A 15,624-nucleotide genomic window follows, 5' to 3' on the forward strand; every position below is an offset into this window, starting at 1 on the left:
TACTTCACTCAATACCCCAGACGTACTGACATTTACAAAGGGAAAGATCTTTTTTCCTTTTTCAAGAACAGAAAGAGGAAATCCTTCTCTTTTGTAAAGGCTCCCCTCCCCCAGTCCTCTTCACATTCATAGGATCATCAAAGGAGCAGGTGCAGCACCGCCCCAGCCCTCCTGGGACTCACAGAGAGCAGAGGTGGATTCTGCAGTCAGCTACCTGCTGTCCTGTTCTCTGGAGAACAAGAGCACTGCTTCCATCATCCAAGAACAAATGAGCATCTCTGATGAGCACTTTCCACCTCGAACACCTCCCAGGCTCTCTCAGCCTCCCTCTCCTGCTTTGTTTATAAAGGAAATTCCTCTGATATGCCAATCATCTTTTTAAGGGAAAAGACCCCAAAGGACTCCGGCCCCACCTCTCATAGCGGAGGAAGACGTTGTTGAGGTCATCGTTGACATGCAGCAGCTCCTCGGTGACTTCCTCATTGGACACTCGGGAGATGAGTTCCACTATGCGGTGCTGCATGGCCCGGCAGGTCCTGTTCAATTCCTAGGAAACACATGCACCTCTGACAGAGCCTACTGGGAATGCCTTCCTCATCCTGAACTTCAGGGAAGGAGTGCATGCTTGTTCATAAAACCAGGCGTGCACAGAATGTGAAGTAACAGCTCCCTGCTCTCCTGCCTCAGAGGAAGCAAGTACTTCTTCAGTAGATGGTGTGTGTGTGTGTGTGTGTGTGTGTGTGTGCACGTGTGTATGTATACCTGTTAGTATAAGTCATTTTTTAAAAGAATATGTTTGTGTAAATAAATTTGAAATCTATATGGAATACCTCTAAGGACACAATTTAATAAAGTTATTCTAGCAGACATATTCCTATAATGCCACTAAAAACAAAATAAGTAATTAAATCCATCACATACAGAAAAAAGCTTTGGTACAGTTTTATGACAGAGCACATTCTACCTAGAACAAATCTGGGTGGCTAAAATAATCCCACAATGCCCATTTGTTTTGCCTCTTGCCACTAAAGTACTCACCTATGTTTGGGTTCCAAAGTTAAGCCATCCCTCTCTAGTGTTAAGGCTGCACCACATACTGTCCTGGCACCTCAGGTGTCAGCTGACTTCAACAGCTAACTACAAATCATTTTAAAAGATTTTTATTTTATGTGTGTGTACCTGAGAGCATGCATGTACCCCACATGATTGTAGGTGCCCATGGAAGCCAGAAGACCGTGCCGATCCCAGAAGAACTGGAGTTACAGGCAGTTGTGAACTGCCCAATGTGGGAGCTGGCAGTCGAACCCGAGTCCTCTGCAAGAGCTGCCAGTCGAGCCTACTGCTGGGCTACCTCTTGGGCCAGTAAAAATCATTTTTAAGGCAGAAAGATATAATTCTTTTTTAAAGATTTATTTATTTATTTATTTATTTATTTATTATACAACATTCTGCCTCCATGTATGCCCACATGCCAGAAGAGGGTGCCAGATCTCATTACAGATGGCTGTGAGCCACCATGTGGTTGCTAGGAAATGAACTCATGACCTCTGAAAGAGCAGTCAGTGCTCTTAACCATTGGGCCATCTCTCCAGCCCCGAAAGACATAATTCTTTGTGCCTTGCTTCTTCTCATCAACAAAAGTGGCTCTTTCATCTACTACTTTGTACAGACCACCTCATTCCTCTGCTGTATGTCACCCTGTCCAGAGCTCACTGTCCTGCTGCTGTTGGACATGTGGCTTGTGTTATCTCTGTCTTTGGCCAACCCAAACGATGAAGCAGCTAACACACATACTCATTCTTACACACTTGGGCAAGCACTTCTGTACCGTAAGGTCCTCAGAAGCAGACTCTCTCTCTGAGTTAAAGTGACATCAGAGTTTACTGGCATTGCTAGCAGTGGCATGGCTGTACTTTATAAGACTGGGTGCTTTGTGGTGGCGTGCCTGTTACCTGGCTGTGACCTCAGAAGCGTCACAATTCTCATCGAGCTTCTGTTGGCCCAAGATGATATTTGCAGCCCTCCGTCACCATAGGAGCCCTCTCAACCTTTTAAAGCAAGAGCCCCTTAAGACAGACTCTGTACCTTACAGACTGGTTTAGAAGCTACCTTGCCCCACAGCAAGCTGCTAGCTAGGCTCTTGTTTGCAGAGATCCTTAAGCACACGCTAGGCCCCTGCCTTCTTACATGCCAGACTGAGGATGAGGAAACATGGCAGATTTGTCAGGGTCACCGGGGCCAAGGCAGAAATGAAATACTGCTCCCGGACACTGGGGGGAGCTAATAATAATCCAGTCAGCTAGGGGCAGAGACACTAGAGCTGGCCCACTTTTCACAGCTCCACCCCAGGACTACCTCAGAATGAAGGCGGTCAGCAGGCACAGGCAGTCTTTGCTTCTCTTTGTGCCATTAACGCACTGTCCTGGCTAGAAGATCTCTTTCCCATCCCCAGCACCAGGCTGACATGGGGTAGACCTCCCAATGCTCCTAAGAGAGTGAGCAGACGAGACAGGCGGCATTCCTCCGCCCACTCAGTGCTTCGACTCCCAGTGCTGTGGGATTTGTATGACCTAGGCCTGGGCTGTGCTCTGCTTCCCATAGTGCTCAGCCTCTGGGCTCCATAGCACCCATCAGGGAACAAGGCCTGGCCCAAGTAGATCAGCCTGGAACCACTCACATGCAGCTGTATTTACCAAGCTATCAGAGACCTAGACTCAGGTTGCTGAGTGCATACAAGTCTGGTGTTTACCTGAACAAAAAGAGTCCTTGAGATTCCTCCACCCTGGATCTGGCTTCCTTGCAGGACCTGTCATCTTCTGTCCAGCGAGAATAACTCTATCAGTTTCTTGGGCACCACATAAAAAAGCCCAATGTCTGTACCTCCAGATGTTTCTCTGGACAGACCCCTCCACGTGGCTCTCCTAAGTTTGGAGAAGGGAGTATGATCCCTGGAATAGAATCTTCAGCAATGGCAGACCCTACCACACAGGCACAGGGGAAGAAAGCATGGCCCCATCTAGTACTTATGGCTAAGCAGCAATCCTTGGCTGTCCTTGGTTAGGGAAAGATAAGGAAGAGTCAGTCAGCTCTCCTTCAAACTGTAGGCCAATGGTAAGGTAGAAGACCAGCATGTCAGGGAGTGCCATGGGCATGTTAGAAACGGTTCCAAGGCTCTCAGAGCCCATGGCATGGGTCATCTCCAAACATACCTCAGACTTTCAAGGATGGTGGCCTCACACACTCACCACACAGTTCAGTAACCGTGAGGAGCTGACCCTATGCCCAACAATGTTCTTTCTTTTCTGTTAAACACCTACTTATTCTTTAAGACCTCAGGGTGTTTCCCTACCACTGTAGGTCATCATACAAATTTTCAAAAATATAGCAAAGTATCAGGCATGGCACAAGCCTTTACAGCATTCAGGAGGCAAAGGCAGGCGGATCTCTCTGAGTTTGAGGCCAGCATGTTCTATATAGCAAGTTCCAGGACTGTTAGAGCTACATAGAGAGGCCCTGTCTAAAAAACAAGTATACAGGTGCTGGAGAGGTGACTCAGCAGTGAAGAGCACTTGCTATTTTTGTAGAGGACCTGGGTTCAGTTCTCAGAACTCATGTGGCAGCTCACAATCATTTGGCATTCATATAGTATATGCATGCAGGAAAAAACACTCACATACATAAAATAAATCTATTAAAAAAATACATATATATATATATATATGTGTGTGTGTGCGCGCGCGCGCGCGTGCGTGCATATGTATAATTAAAGTACTGCCATGTATATTCTACAGTGTCAGCTTTGCCTTATAACTCTCATTATTTATCTCCCCACCCACTCGGGATGTTTTCAGATACTCTGGGAGACCCTCCTCTATAGTAATCACATAGCATTCCAGACTCTACAGAGCTCAGTTTAGAGGCAGGATTCTATTATTTTCAAAGCCATTAGGAAAGTGCTAGAGGACTTCTGAAGAACAAGACCAAAGGCACAGGAAGGGCTCTCAGACACCAGCACCAGAAGTACTGCTCTGACCTCTCTAGGTGGTGGCAAAGAGGGGTCTCTCTTTTCAGAGTCTCACAGGCACCATTGTGGAAGATGCCTCCAGGGCTGTCATAAGCACTCTGCCTAGAGAGAGGCTCCCCCTGCCCCCCCCCCCCGCCTTCTGACTCGGGGTCTCTACATATCTCCTGACTTCAACTTTCAAATCACTATCTCAAAAAAGGGTTAAAAAAAGAGAGAGAGAGAGAGAGAGAGAGAGAGATGAAATCTCGTATATGTAAAATGAAACCATTTCAAAGAATACACTAATAATCTAAAATTTATGTGTTATTAATCAATGGCACATGTGTCTAATTCTAAAGTACAATGTACATTTATTTATGGCTCACAACTGCCTGTAACTTCAGTTCCAAGGCACTGGAACGCCCACTCTTCTGAGACCAGGCACACACATAAGACACAGACAGACATGCAGGTAAAACACTTACACACATAAAATAAAATAAATAATTTTTAGGGAGGGTTGGGTTAGAAAGATGGTACTGCTCTTGCAGGGGACCTGAGTTCAGTTCCTAGCGTACACAAAGGATAGTTCATAACTACATAATTTACTCACATGCACATCCCTCCATACAGACACATAATTAAAAATAAAAAGTTAATCATTTTTAAAAAGAAAAAAAAAAGAGAGATGGACCAGAACCTTGGGGTTTCAGCCACCCGTGTCAGCTGGTCATCCGCATGACCTTCCTGGAGTCATTCGCAGCCACCACAGCAGGCTCAGTCCCCTCCATTCCAAACCACGCAGAGGAATGACTGATTCTCCTCTGGGCCAGAGGCCCTTAAGCCAGCAACCTGCGCAGGCCCCCCTGCCCCCTTTCCACTCTACAGACTCTGGGCCAGGAATTCCTTCAATGCCAAAGACTTCTGCTTTGGCATCCTCCTATCTCTGATTCTCAGCAACCAGTCACTTCTGCAAACGCCTGCTGTCAGTCAGAACACTGTATCAAAAATCCTCTTCGCTGCCTCGTTAACCCTGATGCCGTTATCTTCCCTTCAAGAGACAGTTCATCCCTACCTCACAAAACAATCCTTTTATCCTCTAAACCCTTTTCAAGTCAAAGGAACAGAGAATCCAGTCTTGAAGGTTGGTGCTGTTGCAGCAGTGAAGGAGAAGGGAGGGAGGGAAGGTGTGCTGATGAGAGAGGGCAGACATGAAGCTAGACATTTGGAATATGCTAGACTGTTCCAGAGAAAAATAATACCTTGGCCACTTTTTTCCTTTTTTTGAAAAGATATGCAAAAAGATGCAAAACGCAAGTTTAAGCTACTTAAACAAACAGCACAGAGAAGGGGTTCTCTTTTCATTTGATAAAGACCTATAAAATAACTATCCCTGCATAAGTTATTATTAATTGAAGATAACTTCAAGGGCTCAATTAGATCCCAATAAAATGTACTTAGTTTCAGCTAAAGGCTCATACTTTAGAAAGGACAATGATAGTTTTGCAACGTTGTTCAACCATGTGTGGGATGAAATGGCACAGCATGCCAGTGGTGGCACCCACCTTTAGTACTAATACTTGGGGGGCAGAATCAGGCATGTCTGTGAGTTTGAGGCCAGCCTAATCTACATAAAGCATTCCAGGCCAGCTAGGGTCACATGGTAAGATCGTCCCAAAACAAAGAACAAAAAGAAGGTGCAAGATGGCAATGGGGGACACATGATTCTTGGGATAGGCTGCCTGTTTCTATACAAGCGGGGTGTCAACAACATGGACTTTAGATAGTCTGTAAGCTTTACAGCAATCCTTGGATACTTAAGGCTCTATCCACATGGGAAAGGAATTTTCTCTGTGCTTTTGTCTAACACAGACCAAATTAAAGCTACAGGAAACAAATGAGTTCAATGTGCAGAAGGCTTTTCAGCAATGGTTACAGAAGCTATGATTTATAAAGGACATGCTCTGTGACAGTCACTTTCACAGGGTAAGCAAGCACTCCAGGCATCGAGGAAGGCAAAACAGGCATAGGAAGGAGCTGTGGTTTACCTGGAGTCCCCCGGGCGTGCGTGCAGTCATTTGTAAGTTGTGTGCTCTACCCTGCTGTGCTCAGAGGCTAATCTAGATGCCTGTTTGAAACAAACAGGGCTTTTATGACAGCCAGAACAGCGTGTCACTAGATGTGAAGAAAAGTGATCCAAGACTCTGGAGAGGATATCTGGGCATAGGTGTTGAGTTGGACTGGCTGTCTGGAAGATGTTGCTCAACTCAGAAAATGGAGGATCTAACACCAACCCTGAGAGATGCTGAGAGTCCCCTCCTAGCGTCTTACCTCTTTGGGGCCTCCAACAAAGCTAATGGCACTAAGTGTTACTGGTCTTGACCTTTCCTCAAAGACAGTCACTTTCTCAGGAATCCTCAGACAGGCAGTTCACAGGTTTCCCTATTGCTCTCATGGTTGTGGGAGGACATGCCCGGAAGAGCTTGGCCATAAGCAGGAAGAAACCAGAATGCAGCCTTCCCATAAGTACCGTTAGCCACAGGTGCATCTGGAGCCAGACCTTCAAGTCCCTCTTCTCTCACTCTCTGCACCTTTGTCATCCTCACACTCATGTCAAGAGCAGCTTGTATCTGTTGGTGGGAACATCTGGGCTGGTGACAAATGTGCTTATTTTCAGGGCCCTGGCAGCATTCTGAACACTGGTCTACTTCTGCCCTGAGCATTCTGGCTGTCTTCCATCTTCCCCTACAAGTCTTGGGGACAGATTCTGACCCCTCCATGTTCCAAGAGGACAGTGGCATTTTCCTATATGGAAGGCTCACTATTCTGTGGGAGCCACCGTCTGCTGGCTGCTGATTGCTGGGGCAGAAGAAGGGGGACATAAGGTAGTGGCCTCCAGCCAGGAAAAGTGAGTCTGTTCACACAGCTACCCGTTCCTGCCTCTTCTACACTGAAATGACAGCCTCCCGCAGGCACCCAGACACGGTCTTTTTCTGTTTGATTTATATGACAGCAGTGGGGACCAGTAGGCTCTAAGTTGGAACAAAACAAAATGAAGGAAAATGTCATTGGAAGCAACCTATTTTTGAAAACTGAGCTGATGCCAGGAGACTAGGTTCTGTTATTCTTGGCGATTGGGCTTGTTTAAACAAACAAACAAACAAACAAACAAAATACCCTACAACCACACCCACCCACCCACACACACACATATGCATGCACACACACAAAATCACACAATTTCTGATGTCTGTTATGGCTGTCTGGAACCATCTTGGTATTGTTCAACCCACTGCCTACTGTCAGGAGCTCAGTTCTGTCCAGAGCAACAGCCCCCACCCGGCAGAACCTCCAACACTGGCACAGCACAGTACCACCACATCATCCTGGATTGGCCTCAGAACTCTTGTGCCCCATGGGATACCCAGCAGAGCCCTCCTGCAGGCTAGGGGAGAGGCCAGTGTGGTCTATCAGAGGGAGGCAGACCCATGGAGTATAATATTTAGCTACCACCTGATGATCAGGAACCTAGTTTGCTGCAGGTGTCAGGAAGAAGTCTGGGAACCAGAGTGAGGTGCTCAGTGCTCCACACTAGGCCAGGCCAAAGGCATTCATCTCAGCTTCAAGAGCAGCCTGATGTCCAGGTCCCTTGGAAGTGAGCAGTTTCCTTGCCTGTCTCCTGTACTTAGTTGGGAGCTCCCTAGGACAGGCCCCATGTCTTCTATTGTCTATCACCCTCAGACTGACCTGGGTGTGAGACCAGGAGAAGGCCTCTACCCAGGCTTGTCCCATAGGCACTAAGGACTTGGAGTGGGTAGTGGGAACTCTAAGTAACAGAACTACTAGGCATCATATCACCAAAGTTCAGGACCATCAGAGCCTAGTTTCCCAGGTGGCCAGTGTGTGCATATAGCAGTGGGCGGACAAAACCTCTAGACAGAAATAGCAACAGTAATAGCAGGTGTACCACAAGGCACTCAGGCCAGGCCATCAAGCCAGTATGACTCCTGATCTTTCATGCATTCATCTTCCTCTTGGAAGAGGAGCTGGTACTTGTAGTCCACAGGATCCTTTCTCTCACTGCCCTGAAGAGCAGCCACGGCCACTTTCTATACGGCAGCCGTTGCAGGCTAATGCGGTAGAGCTCTGCCACGGGCTCTGAGCCTCACAGGCTCTCAACTAACTAAAGGGTCAGACTGCAGCCTGGCTCGCTCCTGCCATTGTCAAAGGTGTGGCTTAGTCGGGGAGTGGCCCTGTGTCCCATCTCCAGCATCACCAACTACAGTGCCCAGAGTAGAAGCAAGGGGCTGGGGGAGTTGCTTCTTGGGAACCACAGTGTTCACACCCAGCCTAGTGGTCTCAGCAGTGAGGCAGAGAACAGCAGTTCTGAATTTATCTCAGAATCTCCTATTTAGGTTGAGAGCCTAGCAGGCTTTCTCCATGCCATCGAGGCCCAAGGACTCTTATTCCAGGATGTTTCTGACATGATAACAAGGGAGCAAAGCCACACACAAGACTGTATACACAGCATGACTCCAACTCAATGTAAAAATAAATGAATACAACAAAGAGTCTAACTGAAAATACATCAAAATGTAACTGGATTATTGCAGATGGCTAAAAGCTAAGGAAATTTATTTTTTTGTTTTGATAGGCACTGGTACTTTATAGTCAGGAAAAAGTTATTAAAGAAAAAGTTTAAAATACAGAGAGCGACACTGCCTCATCTCTCAGAAATAAGGCAGAACATGACTTAACCAACACAGACTTAAACCGTCTCCACCACAGGGCCACCAGACTTGTCAACATGGTTGTGTGCCCAAGTATGGTCCTATCACAGTGCATAGTGGCACTGCCAGGGCCCAGCCAGGTACTCAGCCCACGCTTCTAAGCTAAAGATATCCTCACCTGGAGCAGTTCCAGATCAGAAGAATCCTCCTGCCCGGGGACCATTTCTGTTAACATCTCAGACATGACTTTTGTGTTTCCCCGAACAATGTCCAGCTCACTGCGCAGCCTAGCAATCTGTAGATCAAGGAAAAGGCAGGAAGAAGGCCAGTCAGTCAGAGGGTCAGAACCAGCCAGTCCACAGCCTGAGACATCCCTGGGATCAACATCAACACGCACCACAGGAGTGGCCTTCTTATCTCCCTTGCTCTGCCTATCAAGGGCTGGCAGTATGGTGAGAGCTGCATGAGAGAGCCAGGTCACTAGCGCTCTGTGGTTGGTACCTCCCTGTCCATGGCAGCTCATGAAGAACAATGTGCAGTGAGTAACACCGGCGCAGAGGGGAGCCGAGTACTTTAACCTAACTAGGTTTCTATTTCTTCTCTCTGAAATCACTGTATGGTAGGTAGTGCAGGTGCTCCAAGATCCCTTTAGGGTGGAGTCCCTATTCTACATGACCCTCATGCTCACAGACTGTCCCTGTCAGTGTCATACCCTAAGGGAGGCTGGCCAGTACTCACAGCATTCTTCTGATAAGAAAATAGCTGAGGAGTGGGAGTGGACTCTTAAAAGCTCCCCACCCTGCCCAGTCATCAGCATCCACAAAGCCTGACCCTTCTCTCCTGCAGTTGGCACATACTGTATATTGACTCCCTTTGTCCAGTTCTGAGCTTTTGGTTATCTCCAGAGAGCTCTTATTCTTTCAAGACATTAGTGGAAGCCACAGGGACCTTTCTGTCCACAGTGAGGCTTGTAAAAGTTGTATAGAAATGTCATCATTTTCTGGCAGGAGACCAATGAACACTTGACAAAGTTACAAGCTGCCTTGAGATATGTTCAGAGCCCTAGAAGATGCAGTGAGGAAAGGATACTACAGCAGTACCAATGTCCAGAGATGGACCAGCCCTTTCCAAGCCTATACCTTCACCCATGGGAAGGGGGTGGTAACTCCACACAGGCTGCTGTGAGACCTAACTTGTGCCTGGTACACCTGGTTCAATGCATGCAGCTGGCCACAGGCATGGCCTGTTCCTGTGGAGTCCCAGAGCTGGACAGAGTGGATACTTTACCTGCAGGAGGCCTATTCCAGACCCATACCTCCCTCTGATAGAAAGGCCTTCAACTTTACCTGGCTTGCCTGAGTACACACATCCACTACCAGTCTCTCATAGCCTCTCCTGTGCTGCAGGACTCTCTCAGCAGACTCTTAGTTCTTCAGGGGAGGAACTGGAAAGAGACCCACCTTTACAGTCATCTGGGAGATGGTTTGTACTCCAAAAGGCTCTTGCCAGCCTCTGCCTCACTTGGTTGGTGTGGGGGGGTGGCCCCACGGTCTCTTCAACATCTTGATTAAGGAGTTTCTACCACTGAAGCAGGCCAGGCTGGACAATGACCTACATGCTTTAGCTTCCATTTTCCTCTTGAGACAGGAGCCACAGTTCTCGGGGTTCCTATACTTCTTACCACTCAGGACCTCCTCTTAGCTATTCCAGCTGTTGAAGGGCTCTTCTTGACACCCATCACACTGCAGTAAGTCAATGAAAGGGCTCCTCTGCCATCCAGCTTGATACTTTTTGCTTCTTCTCAGGGAAAATCTGGAGCTCTGCCCAAGGAAGAAGGGCCCAGAGCCAAGACTTTCTACCCACAGGTCCCCTTTACAAGGCTCTGGCCCTGAGGATGTAGAGGGGAGGCATTCAGTGACCCAAGTCCCACTGAGAGCACTGACCCCACATTTCAGCAGTGGAATTAGACCAGGCTCCAGGATTTGGAGGCCACATGGGACCATCTTTCTTCTGTGGCCTACTACTGAATTTAGCTATTCTACTGAGGCTTTACACGGAGCAGCAGAATGTGGCTCACACCCTGGCCTGTGGGACTCCTTGCTTTACACGGAGCAGCAGAATGTGGCTCACGCCCTGGCCTGTGGGACTCCTTGCTTGCAATCTGCTTGCACCACATGCTTTCCCTAGCACTGGCAGAAGGACATAGCCCTAACACACTACTGTCACTATAAACAATTGCCTGAACCCCTGTTTTAACAAGGTTCTGCAGCAATGGCACTGAAATAAACAGGAACTACAAATACTGAGGAATATTTTCCCCTATTCTAAAATTTTAACTAATAGAAATTCTATGAATTCAACTAAAAATAGTCTCCATAATTTCTCTAAAAATAAGGTTCAGGAAATTTACACTGGCTTATCAGGAAGTAGCCCTCAGACGGGGCAATGTCTAGACGGAGTTAGGGAAGAGGCTTCTGGACGGCTTCCCTGCTCTGGCTGCTGCCTTCAGGGCACCTCATTAAGTATGAACTGTGAGGGCTGGCACATCTCATGGATCTGTGCTCACTTCCCCAAGTGCTGAATGCCTATTCTCAGCTCAGCTGTGCGCCTTTGCTCTGGACCTTGCTTTCTGTCACTCCTTCCTGCCCAGCCTACACGTTAACTTGCCCTGCAGACGGGCCACTGAGTGCTCCCTGGTATGCCACACCTCTGTGCTGTCTATGTCGATGAAAAACCCCAGGCCTACTCCAGAGTCCTCAGTGGCATAGGTCCCAGCTGCCTTCCATGCCGTGCTCAATCCTGGTTCACAGGATGCTCAGCTCTGCTTCCTACCACAGCAAGATCATGCACTACTGCAATGCCCGGGACTAGGCCCTTTCAGCTTTGTGTCCCCACACCTAGCACAGTACCTGGAAGTCCAGGGAGACATCTGTTCCCTGGAAAGGTATGAAGGGGCAGTTGGCTGTCTTGGTTATGGCCTGGAAGCACACAAATACCTGTTCGGAATTGGCTGTGATGGGGCCAGTCACACTCAGGGCTGGGGCCTGCAGCGTAGAGTAGGAGGCTGGAGAAGGTGAGGGGTAGGTGCCGGCACTTGTCCGGGGCTGCGACTGGGACCTGGGCACGGTGGCAGCTGGATCCATTTCTGGAACACTCTGGCATGACAATAACAGCATTTGTTGGTTCACATGGGTGCCTAAGTGGTTTAGCCTGATACTGCCTCCAAACAGGTGGTACTCTCAGTTAGAATCCACAGACCCTCAGTATGTCTCTCCACCAGGACAGAAGAGCCATCGCTGTCTCTTTCTTTCCCCCCTCCCTCTTCTTCCTGTCCACCCCCCCCAAAGAATATGCTGCAGGCAAACAATGCAACCCAAAGGGCCCCATAGAAAGCACTATGGGGGCATTCCAGTCACTGGTTGTCATTAAGGCCGCCTCTAGATCAGAGTCCTTACTAAGTTTTGCTAATCAAGAATCCTTATTTGATACCACAGACTATATTGTGTGGCCTTTACAAGAAGACTAATATAAATAGCAACCATGCAATTTACTGAATGTTCTTGTACAATAATGCTTCCTTCTGTGCCATTAACAGAAGAATAAAACGGGTTATATTTCTACTACAAAGCATAGTAATCAGTTAAGAGGGGTCATAACAAGAATAATGCTTCGGAAAATGTGATAGATGCCTTGTACGCACTTAGTGTCTCAGATATCCTCACCAGCATTAGCACATGTGTTCACACAAACGTATAAGGCACACAGCCATCCGTAAGGTCCCATGTGAGAGACAGGCAGATGGAGAGCAGTAAGGCCATGTGAGCTGTCGCTGGTACCTCTTCAGACTGGGCTATCCTGCCTCTGCCCCCTGGACTGGGAGCTGCTACATAGCCAGTACAGGAGCTAACTTTCCAGGAACCATGACTGCCACTGCCAGCGTTCATCTAATCTGAGACACAGGGCCACTGTCAGCACTGAAAGAGGTTGGTTCTTCAGGATGCTTTAACACAGGCCTCTTCTGGGTTTTGTGTCCCAAAGCTGACAGAATTCAAGAATGCCTGGACTGATGCTGAATAACCAGAGATCAAAATACAGTTTAAATCCTTCTGACGGGGCTGAAATATGGCTTAGTAATAGAATGTGTTCTTAGCATGCATGAGGTCCTGGCTCTATCTCCAACACCATATAAAAAGCAAAGAAGTTATCTACCTGATACATAGACTGCACTGTATACTGAGAGCTGCTCTTTGCCTCTGCTGAGTAAACATCAACCCTCCGTACACAGGAAATGAGGACAGATTCTCGCGCATGTTCTGCAGTCATCTGTAAAGCAGGTGCTAATGACCCTTATAGGATGGCTCAGCCAAAGCAGCCATTTCCATGAAAACCACTGAACTGAGCCTTCGATCATATCCCTCCACTGTCGGTGTGAAACTGGGAGAGATACTGCTGCCACTTAATCACCAGTCACCCAGCTGTCTCCATCTGCAGCCCCCTTGTTATGAAAAAGAAATGCCCTGGAGCTTTAAGAACACATGACAAGCTGAATAATGCAAAGGCATCAGCAAAAGGCTGGTACAATGCTTGGCTGTTCTGCAGGCAGCCTTTCTAGAAAACACTAGCTGGAAGCTTACCCGCTGGGGTGTGTGGATAGGAGACAGAGCGTCCAAGTCTGCCATGGGAAATTCAACTCCTTTCCTCTTCAGTTCTTCATATATGTGCACAACACCAGTGAGGTCAGGACTGCTCCTAAAGGCATCTGCCCACGCCTGAGAGGAGAGAGGAAGGCCTGTCAAGAAGTGGAAGTGGACTGTCCATGGGGTGGCAAGGGGCCAAGAAATCAGCCCAACCCTCTCTGGGGTGGTGCTGCCCTACATGCCCACGCAAGGCACACTGGCAAATCCTATTCTGCGCCTCTCCTGCAATCATTGCTATGATACAGCTGTTGAAGCCCTGGCTTTCAGTGATGCTGCTGAATGTGAACAAACTCATAAAACTTAATTCAGCATGTCCCTTCTTAAAGAAATGGGAGAGAAATAATACCTAAGTACCTTGCATACTCTGTGATGCAGGCATTTGTCTCGTCTCAAGGGAATCAGTTGCCAGAGCTATTGAACTGAGGGACGTGGAAGACTTAGTTTTCAATGCCTCACAGTTGGATGTGTGCATGTGCGTGCGCGCGTGTGCACTCACGCACGCACACACACACACACACACACACACACACACACACACACAAGTAGAAGCCATAGGCAAACTGAACAGATAGAAAAGGAGAAACTGATGCGTGATGAGAAATCAAGGCTGAATCCAGTTTTCCTCAGTAGATCAGTCAGTGGCCCAGTCCTGTCACTAACAGGCGAGATGATTTCAGGCTAGGGGCACAAGAGTCCATGGGGAGCCAGACCATGGCCAGTGGCTGGGGCTCACCCCACCTCCCAGGAGTCCTGTATCAACCTGATGTTTTTCTATTAAGCTGTGTAACTGACAGTTCCAACATACATCTGCCCACACACAGAAATGAAATGGGAAGTACCACCAGCAGATTCTCTTGACTGGAAAGAGTACAAAAAGGAACAACAGAATTGTGAATAGGTTGCCATTTCTGGTGACACATCAACTTCTTAATAATTACAAAATAAAATCTGTTTTCTGGAAGTTATTGAAGAATCAAATCCAGAAATTATCCAACAGGCTCTTCAGTAACAGGGTTCCCAGTGCCACCCCTTTACTACACGTCTATACCCAATGGAGGAGATGCGACCTTTTAGAGTATGTCACCGTCACTGCATCTAATGGTCTACAGCCACAAGCTCCATCTAATCCTGAGGCAGCCACAGAAATTCTATCTCTAACCACCAGAGCCACTAGAAGTTAAAAGGCCAATTTCCTTAAAGCTTCCTTAATCATATGCAACGCATCTCATGCACAACAAACAACACTGTCAGCCTGGCTGTCTCTCCTTGATGCACTTATTTAACATGCACACTCGGGGATTTTACATCACCCTGACACCAGGACAGCCTACCTCTGCCAATCCTTTCTTCTATATCTGAAGGTACCTACAGAAGCTGTCAGCAAGATCCAGCTGGAGACCCACGCAGCCTCATCATCGCCTTGGCCTGTCCTATTCCTCCAGCATCATGAAGTCCATTTCCACCAGCTGCTCTTGCTCCACCCTACTCAAAATCCAACTGAGTCTTGTGATTCTAGACTTTCAGATTAGGGATCAAACTTTAGAGTCTGGGGGCTAGTGGGACAGCACTTGCCTAGTATGCATCAGCCCCAGGTTCTACACACTGCCTGATAATAAGAAATAATAAAAATAAATAACTTGGGGGCTGGAGAGATGGCTCAGTGGTTAAGGGCATTGCCTGCTCTTCCAAAGGTCCTGAGTTCAATTCCCGGCAACCACATGGTGGCTCACAACCATCTGTAATGAGGTCTGGTGCCCTCTTCTGGCCTGCAGGCATACACGCAGACAGAATATTGTATATATAATAAGTAAATAAATGTTAAAAAAAAACTTGGGCAGGGGGTGGGGATGGTGTACACCTTTAATCCCAGCATTTGGAGGCAGAAACAGGTAGATCTGTGAGTTCAAGACCAACCTGGTCTAGAGAGCAAGTTCTAGGATGCCCAAGAATACACAGAGAAACCCTTTCTTGAAAAATCAAAATAAATAAATAAAAACAGAAATAAATACATAACTAAACTTAAGGGGTCTAAAAGCTATCCTCACTGTCTACTGGGAGGGCTTGGTAGCTTTTTTTGCTGCCACTTTCTGCCTCTCTTCTCATGGAGAAACAAATGGCTCTGGGGACCTCCTTACTGTTCCCTTGCTCCAACCCATATCCAAGTTTGAGAGAATGAGAAAAAGATCACAAAACC

The 15,624-nt window shown here is 47.5% G+C and overlaps 1 protein-coding gene across 4 annotated transcripts in view; it reads right to left on the bottom strand.

The window, feature by feature from the left end:
- Tom1l2 (target of myb1 like 2 membrane trafficking protein) overlaps positions 1 to 15,624 on the bottom strand; it is a 130,918-nt gene that overhangs the window by 20,903 nt on the left and 94,391 nt on the right. For all 4 annotated transcript variants that reach the window (XM_057776009.1, XM_057776008.1, XM_057776006.1 and 1 more), the window contains exons 5-8: positions 13,368 to 13,502; positions 11,730 to 11,888; positions 8,912 to 9,028; positions 414 to 547 (exon numbers count right to left, since the gene is read on the bottom strand). In XM_057776009.1, the coding sequence (XP_057631992.1) occupies positions 414 to 547; positions 8,912 to 9,028; positions 11,730 to 11,888; positions 13,368 to 13,502 (545 nt within the window). The remainder of the gene's footprint in view (positions 1 to 413; positions 548 to 8,911; positions 9,029 to 11,729; positions 11,889 to 13,367; positions 13,503 to 15,624) is intronic.

This window comes from Chionomys nivalis, chromosome 7 (genome assembly GCF_950005125.1).
Source record: "Chionomys nivalis chromosome 7, mChiNiv1.1, whole genome shotgun sequence".
NCBI lineage: Eukaryota > Metazoa > Chordata > Mammalia > Rodentia > Cricetidae > Chionomys > Chionomys nivalis.